Source organism: Silurus aristotelis (genome assembly GCF_946808225.1).
Source record: "Silurus aristotelis genome assembly, chromosome: 3".
Lineage (NCBI taxonomy): Eukaryota > Metazoa > Chordata > Actinopteri > Siluriformes > Siluridae > Silurus > Silurus aristotelis.
In genome coordinates this window covers 12675403-12701124 of record NC_139576.1, presented here as the reverse complement: position 1 = coordinate 12701124, position 25722 = coordinate 12675403, and the positions used below count along the sequence as shown (strand labels likewise).

Genomic DNA, 25722 nt, shown 5'->3' with positions numbered 1-25722 from the left:
TATCTATCTATCTATCTATCTATCTATCTATCTATCTATCTATCTATCTATCTATCTATCTATCTAATTTTTATCATAGGTATGTAAACCTCTTACTAGTTAGGTTTCTTTTATTAAACATATGTATATATAAAAGCTATAGTCATAATTATTTAAAAGCTCATTTTAAATAACTGCACTATTCAGATAATTTGTGTTTAAAAAGATTAACATTTTAACAAGGGAAACCCCTTGTATTCACTAAAGTTTGGTTTAAATGTGCTGGTTACTACCTAGTTTTATCTTTATTTGTGATTGGAGGTTAATTATTTTATACCCACCCATGCATATAAGAGTGTAATGTGATTGGTGGTTAATGAGTCAATCAAATGTGAGAAAGAGAGACGAGTCACGTTCGAGAGAGTTCTGAAGCAGAATCGCTCGTGCTGGGAAAAAGTAAAATAACCGCTAAACGCGTGTTATATTGGTTTGGTTTTCTTTGTAAAAGTGTTTTGTTTGTTTGTTTGTTTATGCATAAATGTTAACCCAGGATATGTGTTAACGGACTGGTTTTCGTCTTATCAACTGTTGGTGAGACTTTTTGCCTTTGAGTAGAAACCGCCCGTTGTGTTGATACGGAGGGCGTCTACGTAACGTTACGGGGCTGATATACTGCATTTTGCGTATTACAGTGGCGTTGCGCTATTTAATACCTTGAATTGGACCCTTCGAGAGATCAGTTTGAGTTCAGGTTGTGATCGGGCAAGTGAAAAGCACTCGGTGGAGAACACGTGCCTTCATCAAGACTGTTTGGTTTGCCTTGGCTCGCGGGAAGCGTAGCACTATTCGCAGAGGATCGTGTGTGAGGTCTCTGCTTAGACTGTGAGTGATCACCGGAGCACAGGTACATGTTATTGGTTTTGTTTTGGCTCATTTGAGGCCAGTTTAAACTTTTTTAAAGGCCAGCAACGACACAGGCTGTGTGAGTGAGTGTTTGCTTGTGTGAGTGGGCCCACTACTATTTTATGTTGAGATTTATACTTTGGTGTGATATAAGTGTTGATTTAGAATTGCAGTTGCATTGTTACAGAAATAGTTAATAGAAAGAGTGTTTAAGGATTTTTCTTTGAGTGCATATTCATTGCTGGGTATTTGTGTATTACATTTGAACTGTTTACGTTTTTTATTCAGTAAGTGGATTGGACAGTAATTTTATTTTGTTATAATACCTATTGACTATTGTTATTCATACCTATATATTATTATACATATGTCAACTTAATTACTTAAATATATAAATATATATATTCTATAATTTATATCTCAATCTATTTTATATAGCAAAAAAAAGAAATAAATACAAAACTGTTTGTTTACGAATGTTTTTCTTGTGTGTATCAGAGTATTCTAATTTCTATAGTTGAGAGACCCCAAGTTATTGAACCTGTCGCCCCACCCTAAAGAGCTTAGACTTGACACAACTAAGTAGGGCAGGGGGCGCTACAGGTACACTTCAACTATGAGAGACAAAATAAGAAAAAAAAATTCAGAAAATCACATTGTCTGATTTTTAAAGAATTTATTTGCAAATTATGTTCCAAATCAAATATGAGGATCACAAATGAGAATTTCATACCGGATCAGTCGAGGCCTGGGTTAACAACGACCGCCACAGGTATCGTTAGCCGACAGGGTACCGGTGGAAATTGGGAGCCGACGGAGGAGAAGGAGAGGAGGAAGACGTCTACAGAGACGGCAGGAAAAGGAGCAGTGTAGGAGAGTAGAGGTTCGGGTTGGTACTTTAAATGTTGGTACTATGACGGGTAAAGGGAGAGAGGTAGCTGATGTGATGGAGAGGAGAAAGGTAGATATGCTGTGTGTTTAGGAGACCAAGTAGAAAGGGAGTAAGGCCAGGAACATTGGTGGTGGGTTTAAACTGTTTTATCATGGTGTGAATGGGAAGAGAAATGGTGTAGGGGTGATTCTGAAGGAAGAGTACAGTAAGAGTGTAGTGGAGGTGAAGAGAGTTTCTGATAGGGTGATGATCGTGAAGGTGGAAGTTGAAGGGATGATGATAAATGTCATCAGTGCCTATGCTCCACAAGTTGGCTGTGAGATGGAGGAGAAGGAAAGATTCTGGAGTGAATTAGATGAAGTGGTAGATGGTGTACCTAGGAAAGAACGATTGGTGATTGGGGCAGACTTTAATGGGCATGTAGGTGAAGGGAACAGAGGTGATGAGGAGGTGATGGGTAGGTATGGTTTTAAGGAGAGAAATGTGGAAGGGCAGATGGTGGTAGATTTTGCCAAAAGGATGGAAATGGCAGTGGTGAACACTTATTTTAAGAAGGAGGAGGATCATAGGGTGACGTATAAGAGTGGAGGAAGGTGCACACAGGTGGATTATGTTCTGTGTAGGAGATGCAACCTGAAGGAGATTGGAGACTGTAAGGTGTTGGCGGGGGACAGTGTAGCTAGACAGCATCGGATGGTGGTCTGTAGGATGGTTTTGGAGGCGAAGAAGAGGAGGAAAGTAAGGATTGAAAGAAGAATAAGATGGTGGAAACTGAAGGAGGAAGAGTGTAGAGTGAGGTTCAGGGAAGAGGTCAGACAAGGGCTTGGTGGTGGTGAAGAGGTGCCGGATGATTGGGCAACTACTGCAGGAGTGATGAGGGAGGCAGCTAGAAAAGTACTTGGTGTGACATCTGGAAATAGAAAGCAAGACAAGGAGACGTGGTGGTGGAATGAGGAAGTGCAGGAGAGCATTAGCGGAAAGAGGTTGGCAAAACAGAAGTGGGATCGACAAAGTAATGAGAAAAGTAGGCAGGAGTACAAGGAGATGCGGCAGCAGGTAAAAAGGGATGTGGCGAAAGCCAAGGAAAAGGCATATGAGGAGCTGTATAAGAGGTTGGACACTAAGGAAGGAGAAAAGGATTTATACCGATTGGCCAGGCAGAGGGACCGAGCTGGGAAGGATGTACTGCAAGTTGGAGCAATAAAGGATGGAGAGGGAAATGTGTTGACTAGTGAGGAGAGTGTGTTGAGAAGATGGAGGGAGTATTTTGAGCAGCTGATGAATGAGGAAAATCAGAGAGAGAGAAGATTGGAGGATGTGGAGTTGGTGAAGCAGGATGTAGATAGGATTAGTAAGGAGGAAGTGAGAGCAGCGATTAAGAGGATGAAGAATGGAAAGTCGGTTGGACCAGATGACATACCGGTAGAAGCGTGGAGATGTTTAGGAGAGATGGCAGTGGAGTTTTTAACCAGATTGTTTAACAGGATTCTGGAAGGGGAGAGGATGCCTGAGGAATGGAGAAGGAGTGTGCTGGTACCGATCTTTAAACATAAGGGAGATGTGCAGACCTGCAGTGACTACAGGGTAATTAAGTTGATCAGTCACACCATGAAGTTATGGAAAAGAGTAGTGGAAGCCAGGCTGAGAGAAGAGGTGACCATCTGTGAGCAACAGTATGGTTTCATGCCGAGGAAGAGCACCACAGATGCCTTATTTGCTTTGAGAATGTTGATGGAGAAGTATAGAGAAGGACAGAAGGAATTGCATTGTGGATTTGTGGATTTAGAGAAAGCATACGACAGGGTGCTGAGAGAGGAGTTTTGGTATTGTATGAGAAAGTCAGGTGTGTCAGAGAAGTATGTGAGGGTGGTGCAGGACATGTATGAGGACAGTGTGACGGCAGTGAAGTGTGCAGTAGGTACGACAGACTGGTTCAGGGTGAAGGTTGGACTGCATCAAGGATCGGCCCTGAGCCCTTTCCTGTTTGCAGTGGTGATGGACAGGTTGACGGACGAGGTCAGACAGGAGTCTCCCTGGACTATGATGGTTGCAGATGATATTGTGATTTGTGGTGAGAGTAGAGAGCAGGTTGAGAAGAGCCTGGTGAGGTGGAGATATGCGCTGGAGAGGAGGGGAATGAAAGTCAGTAGGAGTAAGACAGAGTACATGTGTGTGAATGAGAGGGAGGGCAGTGGAGTGATGCGGTTGCAGGGAGAAGAGGTGGAGAAGGTGGAGGAGTTCAGGTACCTGGGGTCAACAGTGCAAAGTAATGGAGAGTGTGTTAGGGAAGTAAAGAAAAGAGTGCAGGCAGGGTGGAGTGGGTGGAGAAGAGTGACAGGAGTGATTTGTGATAGTAGGGTATCTGCAAGAATGAAAGGGAAAGTTTATAGGACTGTGGTGAGACCTGCGATGTTGTATGGATTAGAGACAGTGGCATTGAGTAAAAGACAGGAGGTGGAGCTGGAGGTAGCAGAGCTGAAGATGTTAAGGGTTTCGTTGGGAGTGACGAGGATGGACAAGATTAGAAATGAGTTTATTAGAGGGACAGCACATGTAGGATGTTTTGGTGACAAGGTGAGGGAGGCGAGATTGAGATGGTTTGGACATGTGCAGAGAAGGGACATGAATTATATTGGTAGAAAAATGCTGAAGATGGAGCCACCAGGTAGGAGGAAAAGAGGAAGGCCAAGGAGGAGGTTCATGGATGTGGTGAGGGAAGACATGCAGGTAGTTGGTGTGAAAGAGGCAGATGTAGAGGACAGGGTGGTATGGAGACGGATGATCCGCTGTGGCGACTTCTAATGGGGGCAGCCGAAAGAAGAAGAAGAAGATTTGGTCAATAACAAAAGTTCATCTCAATACTGTTATATACCCTTTGATGGGAATGACAGAGATTTACAGAACAGAAAAGTATTCTGTAAGTCTCCACAAGGTTTTTACACACTGTTGCTGGTAGTTTGGCCCATTCCTCCATGCAGATCTTCTCTAGAGCAGTGATGAGGGGCTGTCGCTGGGCAACACAGATTTTCAACTCCCTCCAAAGATTTTCTATGGGGTTGAGATCTGGAGACTGGCTAGGCCACCCCAGGACCTTGAAATGCTTCTTACGACGCCACTCGGAGACGATACCTGTGATTATAGGTGTTTCATGTTAACACTGTGCACTGTTACAATTACATTCGTATTGTTGTAAGTCCAGACACCTGTCCTGTTTAGGTATGGAATACCTATTTCACTTTAATAAGCTTTACATCAGTCCTATCATATCTAATCTTCAGTTAAAGATCAGTTTTTATTAATCTCAGTTTTTTCCACAACCATTGCCTGTAAAAACTCTCACATTTATCCATAATTTCATACATTACTTAATTTACACAAAAAGAACAAGAGACATAAGATGTTTATAAAAAACTGTTACAGAATTTTCTCATGTCCAAACCATCACTTTTCTGGAGTGAAATGTCACATTACATAGAAAGTTTTGTCCTTTATTATCCATCACAGGTATGCTTTTTTCAGTTTTATCTATTATAGCTATTCCTAGTATTCTGTGCATGATTAGTGCTCTCTTATTTATTTTTTAGTAAGGGGTTGTTTTAAAAGACCTTTCAGAAATGGCCATTTTATGTCACAGTATTAAAATCCCTGGAATTTAGTGAATGCCATTCTCACTTTTGCAAGATGCTGTGTGTATGTACAGGTGCATCTCAAAATTTTTTTATATCATTCAAAGGTTGATTAATTTTAGTATTTCAATACAAAAAGTGAAACTTGTATATTATATAGATTCATCAAACACCTTTTGCTTCAATTACTGCCTCAATTTAGCATGGCATGGAGGTGATCAGTCTGTGGCACTGCTAAGGTGGCACTGCTAAGGTGGCCCATGTTTCTTTGACAGTGGCCTTCAGCTCATTTGCATTTTTTTGGTCTCTTGTTTCTTATTTTTCACTAGACAGGTTTGGTGAGTTTGCTGGCCAGTCAAGCACACCAACACCATGGTCATTTAACCAACTTTTGGTGCTTTTGGCAGTGTGGGCTGCTGCAGTCCACTCTTTGTGAATCTCCCCCAAATTCTTGAATCTGCTTCGTTTCACCTTTTTCTACCACATTTTTTCCTTTCTTTCAACTTTCCATTAATGTGCTTGGATACAGCACTCTATGAACAGCCAGCGTCTTTAGCAATACCCTTTTGTGTCTTACCCTCCATGTGCATGGTGTCAATGATTGTCTTCTGGACAACTGTCAAGTCAGCGGTCTTCCCCATGATTCTGTAGCCAGAACCAGACTGAGACTTTTTGTATTGTATTAAAATCAACTTTTTTATGATGTTAAAATTTATTGAGATGACCCTGTATGTTTGGGGTCATTATCCTGTTAGAAAACAAATTATAGTCCTAGGGCAAAACAGAAAATAAAGCACATTGCCTGGAAATGCTGTGCCAGTAAAGCTGGTTAAGTGTCAATTTAGACTAAATCACCAACAGCATAACCAGCACAGCATGTCCACACTAGAACAGTTTTTGACTGATCTAATGTCCATTCCTTGTATTTCTTGGTATAAACAAGTCACTTCTGCTTGCTTTTTGTCCGAAGTAATAGTTCCTTTGCCACAATTTGACCAAGAAGGCCTGACCTGCTCAGTCTTTTCTGAACAGTGGATGTTAAAATATGTCTGCCATGTGAACTCCAAGAACCATTTATGTAAATTAGAGTTTTCTCAGGTTTTCTTTGGCTACCTCATGGATAGCCTTGGTCTTTCTTTTTTTGGAGTGGTCCTCATGAGACAATCATAGTGTTTGATGGTTGTGGATACTGCATTTGGGGATACATTTAAAGTTCTTGAGATTTTTTTGGTTGATTTGGTTCATTGCAAATAAAAATTAAATGAAGGTCAGCCAGTCCTTTAAAAAACCCATGTTTTGGGTGAGAAATGCATTCTCTCATCAGATTCATGAGGTAGTCACCTGGAATGTTTTTTAATTCACAGGTCTACCTTTGCATTATTAGTATTACTAATAGGGCTATTGACTATGTACTCACCCTTTCCTCTGCACAAGACAGCTGATGGGGTAAAGGCAAGAAATGTCACAAATTAACTACTGACAACGCACTTGTTAAAAATTCCAGTTGACTTCCTTGTGAATCTAATGAGAGAATGCCGAGAGTGTGCCAAGCAATCATCAAAGCTGAATGTACCTACTTTAGATAACCTAAACTAAAAAACTTATTCAGATGTTTTGTTTACTACATAATTCCATAAATGTTCTTTCATAGTTTAGATGCCTTCAATATTAATGTACAATGTTGAAAATAATAAATATAGGAGAAGGAGAAGGTGTTTCCAAATCTCATAAACCATACAGATTAATTTATAGTAGAACAAATAAAACAGATACAACATTTAAATATGTATTATTTTAAAATATAGTAATTTTGAATTTGATGGCCACAATACATCGAAGAAAAGATGGGACAGGGCCATGATTACCACTGCGTAACATCCCCTTTTTTAAACAATAGTTTGTAAGCATCTAAAGATTTTGGAAACCACTTGCTAAGGTTTTGGTTGAGGAAAGTTGTGTATGATACAGGATTCTAGCTGCTCAACAGTTCTTGGTCTTCGTCATATTTTTTTCATATCATGAGGCACCAAATGTTATCAAATGGTGCCAGTTGAGCATCCAGATTGTTTAGCTAGAAAGTTGCATGGTCCCTCTCCTCTTTAGAAAGAGGACACGGCATCCAAACAAAAGTAAAATTTTGATTGGTCTGAGTACAGAAGAGTTTTCCACTTTCACTTTTCAGTCCAATTTAAATGATTCTGGAATTGTTCCACAATTTGTAAACACAGTCCTTTAGAGATTGGTGAACCTAGATTCACTATCTATAGCCAATTAGGTTACTGACCTGTTGCCAATTAACCTATTTATTTATAAAATGTTTTTAGTAACACGTTTTTCCACAGTTTTTTTATATGTATTGTTACCAGCAAAATGTGTGTGTATGTACAGTGAGGAAAATAAGTATTTGAACACCCTGCTATTTTGCAAGTTCTCCCACTTAGAAATCATGGAGGGGTCTGAAATTGTCATCGTAGGTGCATGTCCACTGTGAGAGACATAATCTAAAAAAGAAATCACAATATATGATTTTTTAACTATTTATTTGTATGATACAGCTGCAAATAAGTATTTGAACACCTGAGAAAGTCTATGTTAATATTTGGTACAGTAGCCTTTGTTTACAATTACAGAGGTCAAACATTTCCTGTAGTTTTTCACCAGGTTTGCACACACTGCAGGAGGGATTTTGGCCCACTCCTCCACACAGATCTTCTCTAGATCAGTCAGGTTTCTGGCCTGTCGCTGAGAAACATGGAGTTTCAGCGCCCTCCAAAGATTCTCTATTGGGTTTAGGTCTGGAGACTGGCTAGGCCACGCCAGAACCTTGATATGCTTCTTACAGAGCCACTCCTTGGTTATCCTGGCTGTGTGCTTTGGGTCATTGTCATGTTGGAAGACCCAGCCTCGACCCATCTTCAATGCTCTAACTGAGGGAAGGAGGTTGTTCCCCAAAATCTCGCAATACATGGCCCCGGTCATCCTTTCCTTGATAGAGTGCAGTCGCTCTGTCCCATGTGCAAAAAAAAAACACCCCCAAAGAATGATGCTACCACCCCCATGCTTCACAGTAGGGATGGTGTTTTTGGGATGGTACTCATCATTCTTCTTCCTCCAAACACGTTTAGTGGAATTATTATCTATTTTGGTCTCATCTGACCACATGACTTTCTCCCATGACTCCTCTGGATCATCCAAATGGTCATTGGCAAACTTAAGACGTGCCTGGACATGTGCTGGTTTAAGCAGGGGAACCTTCCGTGCCATGCATGATTTCAAACCATGACGTCTTAGTGTATTACCAACAGTAACCTTGGAAACGGTGGTCCCAGCTCTTTTCAGGTCATTGACCAGCTCCTCCCGTGTAGTTCTGGGCTGATTTCTCACCTTCCTTAGGATCATTGAGACCCCAGGAGGTGAGATCTTGCATGGAGCCCCAGTCCGAGGGAGATTGACAGTCATGTTTAGCTTCTTCCATTTTCTAATGATTGCTCTAACAGTGGACCTTTTTTCACCAAGCTGCTTGGCAATTTCCCCGTAGCCCTTTCCAGCCTTGTGGAGGTGTACAATTTTGTCTCTAGTGTCTTTGGACAGCTATTTGGTCTTGGCCATGTTAGTAGTTGGATTCTTACTGATTGTATGGGGTGTCTTTATGCAGCTAACGACTTAAACAGGTGCATCTAATTTAGGATAATAAATGTAGTGGAGGTGGACATTTTAAAGGCAGACTAACAGGTCTTTGAGGGTCAGAATTCTAGCTGATAGACAGGTGTTCAAATACTTATTTGCAGCTGTATCATAAAAATAAATAGTTAAAAAAATCATACATTGTGATTTCTGGATTTTATTTTTTAGATTATGTCTCTCAGTGGACATGCACCTACGATGACAATTTCAGACCCCTCCATGATTTCTAAGTGGAAGAACTTGCTAAATAGCAGGGTGTTCAAATACTTATTTTCCTCACTGTATATGTTGCTTTTAACCATTAGGTATTTCATTTGAGCCTATTATTTAAGGATTAATTGTTTAATAAATTTAAAAACAAATAATCGACAAGCAGTAATATTTTCTTAAAATACACATGCCCCTCTTTATTTATTTTTACATTTTGACTATATATTGTAACTTAATTTCTCCTTATTAAGGTCGTGAGCAGAGGTGGGAAATAACGGAGTACAAATACTTTGTTACTGTACTTAAGTAGATTTTTCTGGTATCAGTACTTTACTCCACTTTTTATTTTTCAGACAACTTTTTACTTTTACTCATTACATTTTTACACAAATATCTGTACTTTTTACTTCTTACATTTTTAAAACCGGCTCGTTACTTTAGTTTTAATCCATTGATTTTGGTGAAATATATATTTTTTTCTTTTCACTGCGCGCCGATTTCAGCCGAACAACCGATTTCCTGTGACTGCGCGTCTTTTTCAATCCGCTGGTGTATAAAATCCTGACTCACTCTTTACAAAGATAAGAATCAGCAGGCAGAAGGCAGTAAGAAGTTTGGGGTTAATGTGGATGAGACAGAGGGAGTCAGTGATGTAAACATGACTGAACACAGACACATTCATGATGATCATCTTTTCTCTGCTTGTGTTCTATATGTGGATGTTCAGCCTGGATACATTCATTAGGTAACAACATTTTAAATTCGTTTTGTATTTATATATATATATATATATATATATATATATATATATATATATATATATATATATATATATATATATATATATATATATTTGGCTGTCAAAATTAAAATTTTTGTAAACGGCACTCGATGTTAACACGTTATCAGTTCAGCGCGCATTTCTGTTTTTACCATTTTTATAAAAAGTATAAAACCTGCAGCAAAACATACACTTATTTACAACGTCCCTTCTTTACTTAGATATACAATAAATAAATAAATAAACTCCACCGAAAAATCATTTTAATCAGTAAACTTTTGTTTTATTTTTGCACAAAGTCTCAAATCAAACACCAAATCCGCCATGTTTTACACAATTAACCCTCTGGGTGGCGTTTTGGGGTTTTTCCCTCATAATGGCGACACGAACATAAATTACTGTCTTTATTGATCGTACAGATAAAAACAATAAATCATTCAAATCTGTAAAATGTCTGATATATATACTTGAAGAGGTGCACTTTCTCTGGTATCACCTCATTAGCTGTCCGTGTGGAAACATAGCAAAGGCTCTTGATGATGTCCACACATCTCTGCACTGTTATAGCCTTTATATTTAATCACTGTTCATATGCTTACATATATATCACATGCTGTAAATATGCTACATATTTATTTGCACTATTTGCACGAATTGCTACGATCTATCTGTCTGTCTGTCTGTCTGTCTGTCTGTCAAATATTAATATGATGTGAGGTCCACTTAACAATATTAATATGACGTGAGGTCCACTTAACAGCTAAAACGGGTAGAATTAATACCTACTTTTTACTTAAGTACATGTCAGAGCCAAGACTTATTTACTTTCACTTAAGTAAAAAGGTATAATCAGTACTTCAACTTTTACCCGAGTATTTTAAAACATGAGTATCTGTACTTCTACTTAAGTAATGGATGTGTGTACTTTTGCCACCTCTGGTCGTGAGTTAATGAGTATGATAAAGTTATAACTTACTCATACTCCCCCTCATTAACATCATTCAAAAGCATTTTTTTTTTTTATTGTATAAAATATAGTTAATAAATAAAATGAGTAATGCATTATTCACCATATATCTAATAAGACTAGGTTTACAATTCAGCATATTTCAGTGTGTTTCATATAAGTTTCCTTTTTGTCAGGTTGGTAAAGTTGATCACAGTGAGATTTGCTGATAACTTACTGGTATTGTACGGTGTGATCAGGGCACCCATTCATGGAAGGCCAGATACCCAGATACCTACTTGTGTTTACTCTATTGGCACTATCAGGATTTATAGTGCTCATTGGAAGAATCACATCTTTGGAGGTGAGTACAACTTCATTCAGAGCCCAATATGTCTATAGAGGCAGCTGATTTGTTTCTTATAAGTTACTTACTTTAATAGGATGTCTCAAGTGAGTGATTTGTGAATTAACCTAAACTTAACAATTGTATTCTCAGAAAACTATGGGCTTAATATTCAGAGTTGAGATAAGTGAAGAGAGTGAATATTTAGAATAATATTTACAATGCATGCAACTGCATACAGCTGTAAGATCTTCATAGAATAAACATGGACTATTTAAAACAGACATATGGCTATTGAGCAAATTTTTGAGTGATATCAGCATAAGCAAAGCGCAACACAAGCAAAGACCTGGCTGTTGGTATACAACTATTTGATCTAACCACAATTTGTCATGCTATGATTTTTGGGTTTTAAAAATACATAAAATAATGACCTTATTAATTACTCATCCCCTTTAAGTTTTTTCAAGAGTACAAGAGAGGATACATCTTTATTGTGACATTGCTTATCTATTGCTTATTTTATTAAATAAATGTATGAACAACATACATGGGATGCAATTAAAGGCAGTCTGCATGTTCTATACACAATTAGAAATTGCATAAATTTTTTAACTTCAGAATTTTGCTTTAGAAGCTAATAACTTCATGTAAATTACAATACCTAGACATTTATTGTTTTTGAGGACTACCCAGAATTAAATTGTATTGAATTGCTCTGGGAATAACTTGATTGCAGGGTAAAAAATTAATATCCCAACTAGAAAGATCACCTGTTTGTGTGAGCCAGCCTTCTTTATCTATTCGGTTAGAACCAAAAATGTAGAATTTGGAAAGTTCTTTCCACTGAACTTTCTTCCACTCATTCACTGCTCAATTTACAGTGCATTGCGAAAAGTATTCATACCATAATATTTATGCATTTTGTCACGTTATAACCACAAACTTAAATGTATTTAATTGGGATTTTGTGATGGACAAACACAAAGTATCACATACTGTACATGGAGCATTTTAATTGGTTAAAGAGTCCAATCCGAATAAAAATGCTCCATATAAACACCCGGATCCTAAAAGGCAACGCGTCAGTAGCTCGCAGCGGCCGCTTCAGACCCAATCATCAGCAAGGGCCAAACTGTCCTGTGCCATCATAGAGGCCAAGTGCGCACACGCAAAGAGAATTCATGGCCACTTCCAGGACAGCAGAGACACCCAGCGCATGTGGCAGGGCATCCAGGCGATCACGAACTACAAAACGACATCACATGCTTGTGACTGTGACGCCTCCCTCCCAGATGCGCTGAATGACTTCTACGCCCGGTTCAAGGTGCAGAACAACATGGCGGCAAGGAAGACCACTCCTTTCAGTGACCAGGTGCTCTGTCTAACCACAGCTGAAGTAAGGAAAACTCTATGCAGAGTTAACCCACGGAGGTCTGCTGGACCAGACAACATTCCTGGCTCAGGAAATGTGCACAACAGATAGCGGATGTCTTCACCGACATCTTCAACATCTCCCTGAGCAGCGCCAATGTTCCTACATGCCTCAAGACAACGACCATCGTTCCCGTGCCGAAAAAGTCTACTGTCTCCTGCCTCAATGTATATTGTCCCATCGTGCTCAAACGTAATGAAGTGCTTCGAGACGCTTGTCATGAGGCACGTCAAGACCCAACTTCCACCCGCAATAGACTCCATGCAGTTCACAGTGAGCAGGGACTTCAGCTCAGCATTCAACACGATCACGCCTACTGTTCATGCCTACTGGGCTTAAAGACCTCCCTCTGTAACTGGATCCTGGACTTCCTGACTGGGAGACCTCAGTCAGTCTGGATCGGAAGCAGCATCTCCAGCACCACCACACTGAGCACTGGGGCACCTCAGGGCTGTGTGCTCGGTCCACTGCTGTTCCCTCTGCTGACTTACAACTGTGTAGCAATACACAGCTCAAATCACATCAAGTTTGCCAATGACACGACTGTGGTGTGTCTCATCAGCAAGAACGATGAGTCAGCATACAGAGAGGAGGTGCAACAATTAACAGCCTGGTGTGGAGCCAACAACCTGTCTCTGAAAGTCGACAAAACGAAAGAGATGGTTGTTGACTTCAGGAGAGCACAGAGCAATCATTCTCCACTGATCATCAATGAATCCTCCGTGGAGATCGTCAAGAGCACCAAATTCCTTGGTGTTCATCTGTCATCCTCATCCTGACCACGTTTGACAGGGGGACCATTGAGAGCATCTTGAACAGCTGCATCACTGCCTGGTTTGGGAACTGCACCGTCTCGGATCGCAAGACCCTGCAGAGGATAGTGCGGACAACTGAGAAGATCATCTGAGTTTTTCTCCCCTCTATCATGGACATTTACGCCACATGCACCCTCCTTTTATCCTCCTGCCATCAGGAAAGTGGTTTCGAAGCATTCGGGCCGCCACATCCAGACTGTATAACAGTTTCTTCCCTCAAGCCATCAGGCTTCTCAACACAGAACTGAACTGAACTCACACACACATACACAACTGTGTGACTGATCTGTACAACCCGTACTCAACACACACTCGTACTCAGTTTGCACACCCATGTCTTCAGTACCACTCATATGACAGCACTTTAGTACCATAAACTGTTTACGTGCCATTTTTGCACATCTTTTCTGGATTGCTGCTATTGTTCTTTTGCACATTTTTTACATTTTTGTTACTGTTCACTTTATGTCTCTTTACAACTGGTTTACTGGTGGAGCTATTTTGTGTTTTGTGTATTTGTCTTGCACTGTCCTGCATTGTCTTGCACTGCCTTGTGGTATTTTATTACCATAAACTGTTTACGTGCCATTTTTGCACATCTTTTCTGGATTGCTGCTATTGTTCTTTTGCACAACATCTTGTTTACATTTTTGTTACTGTTCACTTTGTCTCTTTACAACTGGTTTACTGGTGGAGCTATTTTGTGTTTTGTGTATTTGTCTTGCACTGTCCTCCATTGTCTTGCACTGTCTTGTGGAATTTTTGCACTGTTTGCAACAGGTTGCACATGATGCACTTTATGTGGCAAGGACACTTACTAGTCCTTAGCCCTGTGTTTTCTGTGATTGTAAGGAAGTGTTTTATCCTCTGTCCCATCTGTCGTGTGGATAGGATACCCTCGAATTCAGCCTTTCCTCTCGATCTTTGCTCACTTACAAGCGCTTGGGGAAATCTCAATGAAACACACAAGTCAGTCTTTCAGAGAGAAGTTCCAAAGTTTATTGTCTCACACATGAAGATATACTTCCAAAGAGATGGAAAGAAAGGGGGTGGGCTGCCAGGTGTGTGTGTGTGTGTACAGAAGAGAAAGTTAGGAGAGACAACTCCACAAGGTTATGCTGAGCCTGCAAAAGATAAGCCTAAAACAGAAATACAGGAACCACTGTGTGTACGAGCAAAGTAACACATGCCACAAAAGGATAGTTCAGGGTATGGTCAACAGCAGCATACAAAAAGGTTATTCTAGAAGCATACAACAAAATTACTATAACTACTAATGACGGTTATTATCGGTTGACGATAATAACTCCACATCTGGTCATGTTATTTGTTTAGCAGAAGCAACAAAACGAGGATTAGCCATACCAAAAGGCGACAGTTTGGGTTTTCTCACAGCGTAAGCGTATGAAGAGAGGATAAAGACAAGAACTGAGTGTTCTGAGTCAACCTAATCTAGGACTAGTGATAAAGGATATCTTACAGTGAATGTTGTTGTATGTATCACCAGGGTTCAGGTGGAACATTATATACGTCATATTATATGGGTAAAATGACAATGAAAGCTTCTTGACTTGACTTGACTTGACTTGACCTCAGTCGGAAAAATATGCCCAAACCGAATTAAATTGCAATCGGTTTAAGAGGGGTGGTATAAACCTTTCTATAAACTGAACAGAATAACGATTCTGCCATTTAAATCCTTTCAAACTGTTTACTGCAGTTGATAAGACCCATTACTTGAGGGACAAAATACACTTCCTTAAATCACTTCACCTGGCATCCATGTCAGATTTTGTATCGGCCAAAGGGAAAATAGAAGATATACACAAACTTTTTTACTGTGCTCTGGTGAACACTTGATTTTCCACAACACGGAATTTTTCCACAGCTTTCAAGTTTGTATAAAAACCCAGGACACACATAATTAGGGGAATTGGATTTCTGATGGTCTTCCCGTGGGCTCACCACCTGCAGGAGGGACCGTAAGGGACGGTGCTGTGAGGATTGGGTAGCAGTCGAAGGCGGGGGCCTGCTTAGACTGCTGCCCCCGCGACCCGAATTACGGATAAGCGGGAGAAAATGAATGATGAATGAATGATTTCTGATGGTCTCTTCTTTTGGGGCCTTAAATCCCTCTATTAGTCCAAAACAAAGTTTTCATCCAGTTCACTAAATTCCAGCAATACAACCCACTCCTACCAGGCCTTACTACGGACCTTCATCCACATGCTTTTTGGAGGCGGGAGAGGTAAAATTAAGATGATCCTTAGAGATGCACAGCCACTAAAAAAAGGTCAGCTCCCTGTGTCCGTCTTTTCCTTGTACCTTCCAGCAGTAGTATGTCTACAAATTCACCCTGTTGCTTGATTAAGAGCAACACTTCAGACACAAATAATGTGCATAAGAAAAACAGAACTTCATGTCGACAGGACATAGGCTAATGTGCACATATCACAAAGTCCTTCCAATTGAAAGCGCCAGTACATGTAAACACCATATCGGATTAGAGAACGTCTCATGAAAGCAGTCCACCAAATCTTTCAATCAGAAGGATTGTAATCACAATGTCCAAAAAAGTGTACATAAATTTTTGCCTCTGCACTTTCCTTTTCAGTAATCACACCAGGTGCACACACTCCCATAATTCAGCCGTACTATTTAGTAGACTACCCAGTTTCACATACACATCTCTACACCCATGCATACACAGACAGCTCTGCTTGGTGTCTTTCTCCTTTTTATCCACGTCACCAGACACTGAAACCGAGCACACTGATTACTCACATCAGCCCCAGGTCTTCTCCGCTCGTTTCCTCTGGCTCCACCCTCAACTTGTATGCCTGCAACCATACTAAAATATACTGAGGACAATGTCCATTGCTTTAATTGTGTATTGGATTATTCTTGTGTGTTGAAAAAACTCTTTTTGATGTTTGCAGGATTTGAATGATCAACTAACAACATCCAACTTCTACAAAATACAGAGCAGCATTCACTCAGCCTTTAAGCGTCCTAAAATCCTATTGCCAGTGAAAGTAAACCACCCCTACTGTGCACAATTTGGCCAGGAACCCACAGCGGAAGAGGCCAAAGAAGAAAGAGATCTGCTCAATTCCATTGCATGGCCAAGTCCAGCGGTACAAGGCCTGCCTTTGAAGGTTAGCAGCGACCCTGCCAAGAGCTACTTTATGATTCATGGCCCACCAAGGCAACACATAGGTGGCCAGCTTGTGGTCAGTGTCCATATGCAGAACTTTCTGGGCCTGCCTAAGAAGCATGGTGGAGATTTTCTGATAGCTCGACTCCATTCACCAGAGCTGGGTGCTGGAGTTGCAGGGAAGGTGCATGACCACCAAGATGGTAACTATATAGTTATTTTCCCACTGCTGTGGGTTGGTGTAGTGTGGGTACAAATCACCATGGTGCACTCAAGTGAAGCAGTGGTTGTGCTTAAGCGGCTGCAAGAAGAGAAACCTGATAGGGGGATTTTTAAGAGTATGTTCCGCTCTGGTGCTGCCTCAGAGACCACTGTGTGCAACTTGTGCTTACCGCTCAACCAGGATCCACTTTGCAACTACACTGACATTTTAACTGGAGAACCCTGGTACTGCTATAAGCCAAAAACACTAGGCTGTGATGCACGAGTTACACATTTTAAAGCTGACATGAAGGGAAACTTTATACCAAATTATGATGCACAGTTCTTTCAGAGGTGAGAGAGCATTTCTGTATTTTTACAGATAAATTAGGTTTATACACATTTTGTTAAGAGTAAAGGTAAATGAAAAAGAAAATAAGTTAAATAAAAGAAAAATAATAGTCAAATAGTGAATACTTGAGAAATTACTTTTGTTCAAAAAGAGTGCAATTATAAAAGAAAATACAACAATTTTATGTTGATGACTAATGAGACAGTTTTGCCATCCTCATATAAGAATAACACTTACTTAAAAATTTGTTTTAGTGGTATAAATCTTAAAGTTCCTATACATTCATCAGGGATGGGCAATGTAACAGTAATACCTGCAGAAGAAGGTAAGTTGTGAATTATTTTTTTCAGTCCCAATGTAATGCTATCTATCTATCTATCTATCTATCTATCTATCTATCTATCTATCTATCTATCTATCTATCTATCTATCTATCTATCTATCTACAGTATCTGCACTTATATACTATACTAAAATATTTTCAAGTTTAAATCCTATAGTACTGTCCCTTGAGAACAGGGTGCATCGTTTTGCCACTGTTATTTTTGGAACGAAATGTAATACCCGGCAAAAGTGGCCCACCCACATGGGCATTACAGATATAATTTTTTTTCTTCTCAAATCGGATAATATCTTTATAAGAATTTTTGAATCAAATTTCCAAAATTTCAACTGAAAATGACAAATTTGTCATAAATTTTAGTTTGGTTAAAGCTACCATATTTTTGGCTAATGTCACTTGTGATGAAAACTGACATTCTAGCCTCAAAAATACCAGTTATATGCCCCTGGGGGGCCAGGGATGCCTCCTTTGGGGCTGGAAAAGGGGGCAAATTCAGTACAATTAAGTGGTTTTGTAGCCCTTTCTGTCCTTGTCTTTTCCTTCACCTGGTGGGTTGTAGCAGTGGTGGAGCATTGTTGCGTTGCACCATGACCCCCCCACCCTTCCACCTCTACACTACACCAGCACCCTCTCACTCAGCCTGGCAGACGAGAAGACAAACTTCGACTTGCACCCCTGATGTTTTCGCTTTAGCTTTCCTCATTTGCATTGCTACAGATCACACACATCTAATTTTGCTTCTTTTGTTCGCCAGTTTCAGTGGAACTCCGGGTTCCTCACTACACAAGCACTGTATCTTTGACTCGCTCAATGATCTTTTATTTCTTAACATTTGACTCTGGATTTGCACAGCTTTTCATTTAGTCAACAGAATGTCACTTTTGAAGTTTGTTCTTCGTGGTGTAAACCATTGCCCTATTTTTTTTTTTTTTTTTATGAAAACCCCAAGGATTTTGACCAAATTGGCTTAGCGTTCCAAAGTAACAAGGAGACAGCTTTTTCTTCTGTACACACATGTAAGAGGCTTAGATTGGAGAGTTCCCTTACTAAGCCATCTGATTCAAATGCTTCCTCACTGTTGTTTTCAAATGACAGCCAACACTTCGGCGATGATAAAGCAGGCATTGAGGACAAAGCCAAGGACATTTAGAGACGTACCAGTGCCAATTGGATCCCACTACATGTGTGGAGTTTTGACATTGGACCTCCTGGAGTGTTTAAAGGCTCTAGCATGGAGAAGCTGAAGTTAGATCTGTGATGATCACAAATGTTGAGCTCAGTAGCTCCTACTTTTAAACCAAAGACTGTTGAAAGAACATTTACTTATAATCTTACACTCCTGTGCTCATGTTAGTTCTCACTCTCCAGTGTTCTGTATTGTTGAAAGATTTATGATCAAACTCTTGATGTCAACCAAATGAAGATGGGTTCCCCTTTTGAGTCTGGTTCCTCTCAAGGTTTCTTCCTCATGACATCTAAGGGAGTTTTTCCTTGTCACAGTCGCCATGGCTGCTCATCAGGGATAAATGCACACCATTCACCTTGACTGTTGATTTCTGTAAAGCTGCTTTGAGACAATGTCTGTTGTAAAAAGCGCTATATAAATAAACTTGACTTGACTTGACTTGGACTACATGAGAGACGACCAAGGAGGACACCATTGTTGAAAACAAATTATTAAAAAGCTAGACTGGAATATGCCAAAGCTTCTGGGAGAATGTCCTATGGAATGTCCCTTCTGGGAGAATGTCCTATGGACAGATGAGACAAAAATTGAATTTTTTGCCAAGCTACATCAGCTCTATGGTCACAGACAGAAAAATGAAGCATATCAAGAAAAGAACACTGTCCCTACTGTGAAACATGGAGGGGGCTCTGTTATGTTCTGGGGCTGCTTTGCTGCATCTCTCACAGGGTGTCTTGAATTTGTGCAGGGTACAATGAAATCTGAAGACTATCAAGGGATTCTAGAGAGAAATGTGCTGGCCAGTGTCAGAAAGCTTGGTCTTAGTCGCAGGTCATGGGTCTTGCAACAGGACAATGACCCAAAACACACAGCTAAAACACCCAAGAATGGCTAAGAGGAAAACACTGGACTATTTTAAAGTGGCCTACTATGAGCCCTGACCTTAATCCTATTGAGCATCTTTGGAAGGAGCTGAAATATGCCGTCTGGAAAAGACACCCTTCAAATCGGAAACAACTGGAGCAGTTTGCTCATTAGGAGTGGGCCAAAATACCTGCTAAGAGTTGCAGAAGTCTCATTGACAGTTACAGGAATCATCTGATTGCAGTGGTTGCCTCAAAAGTTTGTGCAACAAAATATTAAGTTAGAGGTACCATTATTTTTGTCCAGGCCTGTTCCATGAGTTTATTTTTTTTAATAATTCCGTTGAAGCATGGTTGAAAAGCAGTGTTTGACTTCCATTGGTTAACATTCATATAATTTTTCATTTATTACTACTTTTTTCAGATTAGTAAGTTTTTACAGGTATTAGTAAAATCCACTATAGGTTGACCTCAAATTGTGACACCTTTATCCTGCCCAGAGGAGGTTGTTGATAGTGTCAGTGACTGTTGTTTTGGGGCAATTTCTTGCCTCAAGTGAAAGAATTGGCTCTACTGAAAGTCACAATTGACATGTGACTCAAAGGTAAACAGTGGTGAAAATTAAAATGCAGGCGGTTGAGAATGCATTTTCCAAAAGAATGAGTCTATTAAGTAAATGCACATTTTCAAAAAAATATTGGATATGAACAAATTCTATTATATTATTATGATTATAATATTACATTATATCATTTTTCTTCCCTGAAAGGACAAATCCAGGTAAAAAATAATCAAACTGCTTCTGGATATTACTATAAAAATACTTGGAGACCTTTAAAAGGCCAGGATATGCACCAGTTTAATAACGCAACAGCCATAACAAAGTGTCTTAGAGGAAAGGTTGTATACATGTTTGGAGACTCAACTATACGGCAGTGGTTTGAATACCTCACTGCAGTTGTTCCAAGTAAGAGAAAGTTATTGAAATGTCAATGATTTTTTTATAATCTTTTTCCATTCAAAGCATTAAGTTTTTTTTCTCTCCACTGTCCAACTTCCACAGACCTGAAACAGGTGAATCTTTACATTCCTAAAAGTGCAGGACCATATGTGGCTGTGGACAGCAAGAACAACATTATGATCAGTTTCCGTTGCCATGGACCACCCATCTTTTTGACTACATTGTTCACTTCTGAGCTGCGCTATGTAGCAAATGAGCTTGATCGGATTGAGGGTGGACCAAACACTGTAATTCTTGTAAGTATTGGGGCCCACTTTAACATGTACCCTATTGATATATATATACGGCGCCTCCGACACATCCGCAGGGCCTTGTTGCAGCTGCTGAAACGTGAGCCTACTACTTTAGTGGTGATCCGTTCTCCCAACATGAGGAAACTAAACTTACAGATCAGCCTGTCAAACAGTGACTGGTTCTCTCAGCAGCAGGATACTGTACTTCGTGCTATGTTCCATGGACTTAACATACACATACTAGATGCCTGGGAGATGACGCTGGCTCACAATCTACCTCATGACATACATCCACCCCGCCCCATTGTCAAAAATATGATTGATCTGATCCTCTCCCAAATCTGCCACTTTGAAAAAACATAGAACTGTTTAAAAAGTTGTTTAACATATGTTTCATTGTATATCAGTTTCACAGCAACATATAAACATTTTATATATTCAAGGGGATCAAGAAGTGTTATTATATAGTTTAATGCCATACTTGGAAATCTGGGGCACATGTTTTTACTTGATTAGGCTTTAACTTTTTTATGCAGCATTCACTTTTATTTGTTTAATAAATAAACAGCAATCATAACAAGAAATCGAGAGATGAAGTCTTTAATATAGAATATAGAGATTTTAATAGTTTTGTGTATAATGTTTAATTGGGAGGTATCTGTAGAATTGTTTGAAAGGCAAATTAAATATTTATTGGAGCTGTTGTAATGACATTAAAATACTGTTCTGATATAGTTTAGCAACCATAAACATGAATTCCACTACTAATGAAAAAGCTATTTTGTCTCATTCATAATATGTGGCATTGATTCACCTTGACTGTTGATTTCTGTAAACGCTGCTTTGAGACAATGTCTGTTGTGAAAAGCGCTATACAAATAAACTTGACTTGACTTGATTGATATCTTTTCAGGTTTTTAAACTTTAAACAAACCAATATTCTAATTGTAGATCCAGTTATTGCAATAACCACTCAACAATGATTTATACATACAGCACCAAATAATTTACATAACATTTTACATTTACAGCAATGCAGACACCCTTATCCAGAGTGAGTTACAGTTATATAATTTATACCACTGAGCAGTTAAGGGTAATGGCATCTTGGTATTGCGATTTGAACTGACAACTCACAAAGCTTTAATATTTTGATTTTTGACTCTCCATTGTTCAAAAGAAATCTACAAAAATACCTAACTATGTCAATAACTTTCTTTGTGAAGTGGGATCATTTGTAGTTTTAGAAGTATATAAATTTAAATTCTTTGTTACTTCCTATCCATGAAAAAATCCATTTAGAATTGTTTCAACAAAGCAAAAAATAAATAATCACTGTAGAGAAATGCATTTGAAGGCACTCAAAGCTAATGTAACTGATGGTTATTAAGTCTGAATACACCAGCATATTCGACTGAATATGTACTATTATAAACGGGTCCCCTTTTTCCTTGTCATTATATAATTCTTCCTTGCCTCTACAGGAGTTTAAATCAAAAATCTCCAGCAAGTAAATCTGGTTTAGTCCCTCTTGAGGCATGGGCATGTTTACATTTGTAATATTTCTGGTCCAGCTGTCGGCTTATGATTCACTCACCTGTTGGCATCCATTTTAACATAATCAAAAGATGTCAGTTAATTACATGGCCCTTCTGATTAATGGGAATAATAAATATTGCAAAGGTTCACCACTGTGCATTAGTCATGTTGCAGGGATGAAAATACAATCAGACAAACTTATCTAAAATTGGATAAAAACCTTCTGTTCTGAGCAAGAACATAGGTTCTGTAAATTACTTGTTTTGAACTGCAGGGTGTCATTCAAATCTCCGTCTAAGAGAATAAAATTATTTGGTCAGACAGAACATTATTTGTTTGGATCTGATCAAGATGAGCAACTAAGTCCTACATGAGGTCCTGACTATGAAAGGCTTGTTCTCTGTTTCCTTATGAGTGTTAAAACACTGAACTGTTGCAATACATTTGACCATCCATGTGCTGGACTTTACAATTTGATTCAGTGGCACAGGATAGCTGCCTCATATCCTGGCCTAGGAGTCCATATGCAAAGAGGGAGGTGGGTTTTTTTTTTTAGCTCAGACACAGAAATTTCCACTTGCTCCAGGACTGAAAGTTCGAAAAACTGATAACATTTTTTTAGGGCATTTTACACAAAAAGCACCACCACAAGTTCAAACTAGATTTCCTAATTCAAAACTCTGGCAGCTGTGTCTAAACATTGTTCTTCCATTGGCAATAACATCATAAATACAGCTATCAACTAGCTACAATATTTACAATAGAGTGGGTGTTCTCTCTTTTATAAACAGCAGCTGCTCAAACAGTATGTAAACACCATGGCCTCTTTGTCTAATCACTAATGCAGAGTATAAAAATCACTCGATGAAATCTAAAGTGAATGAAAATAATGAGCAGTCTTTACAAGTGACTTTTGCCTCTGCTGTCTAGTTTAGACTCTGTCTAGATCTCTTTATAAGCAGCAAAGTACTGTAATCTATTTTAACTGCTTTGAATGTATAGAGTCATATTCTGCCTTGTTGTAGGCCACAAGGTTCCTAAAGTTTTGAAAATTTAGTTTGGCTGGGACACCACTATTTATCCAGGGCCTCTGTGATCTATGATTTTTGGAACAATACAGTTGGTGAGCTTACTAATGTTTGCTTTAACAGAATCTGGTAGTCATTTATGTTCCTATCTGGAACATCGCCGTTTTGTAGTTTCAGTACAGTTTAGATCAGTTTACTGATATATTTGCTCCATTGGTAAACTGTACATCACACGTTAACTGATCTAGTTAAAATCACAAACGACCTGTTTTTTAGCTTCAGACCAAAACTACATCTCTCTGTTAGTTTTGCTCGATCTTAGTGCTGCATTCGACATTATAGATCATGATCCACTAGATCTCTTACAAAATTACATCGGCATTCGGGGACAGGCATTAAGCTGTCTTAAATCCTACCTATCTGATCGTAATTGGATGATGCATAACATTCTATTATTAAATTCTGATAAGACAGAGATTTTCCTCATCAGCCCAAAAACCAGTACACAGAAGCTCCAGCATTTCAACCTGTATTTGGAAGGATGTTCTATAACTACTAGTTCAACAGTAAAAGACCTGGGAGTTATTTTAGACAGCAACTTGTCTTTGAAAAATCATATCAACCATATTACAAAAAACAGTCTTCTTCCACCTTAGAAATATTGCTAAGCTAAGAAACATGTTGTCTATATCTGATGCAGAGAAGCTCAACCATACATTCATGACCTCCAGACTGGACTATTGTAATGCATTACTAGGTGGTTGTCCTGCATCATTAATAAAAAAGCTACAGTTAGTCCAGAATGCAGCAGCCAGAGTTTTCACAAGGTCGAGAAAATATGACCATATAACCCGAATCGACTACAAACTACTGCTACTTACCGACAAAGTAGGTATAGAATAGGTATAAATGGTTTAGTTCTTATTTATCTGTCCAGTCTTCTAACATGCTACAATCCATCACGCTCCTTGAGATCTCAAAACTCTGAACTTCTAGTAGTTCCTAGAATAGCAAAGTCCACTAAAGGTGGTAGAGCATTCTCACATTTAGCTCCAAAACTTTGGAATAGTCTTCCTGACAGTGTTCGTGGTTTAGACACACTCTCCCAGTTTAAGTGCAGATTTAAAAATGTATCTTTTTAGCAAAGCCTACACATAACACACATCACATATCATAACCTTGTGCTCCAGAACATCTGATCACATGCACATTATCAACTTGTGCTTGTTAATATTATGAACAGCAGCTACGCTAATTCCTCTCCACTGCTTCTTTTTCACTACAAATCCCGAGGCATCCTGAGGTTGTGCGACTCCAGTCACGTCCCACCTCATGAAGATTGTGGACCTTAAAAGAAATAGATGCCGACCCCGCAAACTTCCCGAAAAATCTGGAGATGTACCAGCACCATTTGGACATGTGGAGGTTGGACATCGGACCTCTTTGTGTGTTTAAAGGCTCTGGCATTGAGAAGATGGTGTTGGATCTATGATGATCTCAAATGTTGAGCTATTTAATGAGTGGCTCATTAGCTCCTGGTACCATAATCTCAAATGACTGTATAAGACTGTAGAAAGGACGTTACTCACAATCTTACATTCCAGTGCTCATGTTAGTTCTCACTCAACAGTGTTCTGTATTGTTTAAAGATTATAATCACACTTTTGATGTCATCCAAATGTGGATGGATTCCTAATTCATTTCAAGTCTGTTTCCTCTTAAGGTTTCTTCCTCATCACATCTAAGGGAGTTTTTCCTTGCCATAGTCACCGTGGCTGCTTATCAGGGATAAATGCACATCATTCACCGTAACTCTTAAATTCTGTAAAGCTGTTTGAGACAATGTCTGTTGTGAAAAGTATTATGAAAATAAACTTGACTTGAATTGACTTGCCTTGCCTTGACAAACCAGATTATCCTGTTTATATCTTATATTTGTATGCAGGGAGGAGAACAGCAGAGGTATAATCTGTCTTCTCAAATGATGGGTGGGGGAGGGTTGAGTAATTGTTCTCAAGTTCAGATTAATGGTCATAGAGAATGGTAATTACATATGTGGAATTTAATGTGCTAAATAAATTAAAAGCTACGGTGGTTGAGAAGTGCAAAATGCGTTAACAAATCCGAAAACAAAATAAGAAATACGAAAACAAAGTAACAAATCTGAACGCAAAGTAACAAA

At 39.2% G+C, this 25722-nt stretch overlaps 1 protein-coding gene across 3 annotated transcripts; it reads left to right on the top strand.

Annotated features, from left to right (window-relative positions):
• The first annotated feature begins 9953 nt into the window (after positions 1 to 9953).
• LOC310723673 (NXPE family member 3-like) lies at positions 9954 to 23736 on the top strand. 3 transcript variants are annotated; one of them, XM_083537041.1, is made up of 7 exons: positions 9954 to 10039; positions 11219 to 11385; positions 16557 to 17329; positions 17582 to 17652; positions 20489 to 20686; positions 20783 to 20976; positions 23538 to 23736. In XM_083537041.1, exons 2-7 carry the CDS (start codon positions 11293 to 11295, stop codon positions 23559 to 23561), a joined length of 1353 nt encoding a protein of 450 aa, XP_083393167.1. In that variant the 5' UTR covers positions 9954 to 10039; positions 11219 to 11292; the 3' UTR covers positions 23562 to 23736. The 3 variants fall into 3 exon arrangements, with proteins under 3 accessions (XP_083393167.1, XP_083393165.1, XP_083393166.1); XM_083537039.1 differs by lacking the exon at positions 23538 to 23736 and having other exon boundaries at positions 20783 to 21748; XM_083537040.1 differs by lacking the exons at positions 20489 to 20686; positions 23538 to 23736 and having other exon boundaries at positions 20783 to 21748.
• Positions 23737 to 25722: the final 1986 nt, after the last annotated feature.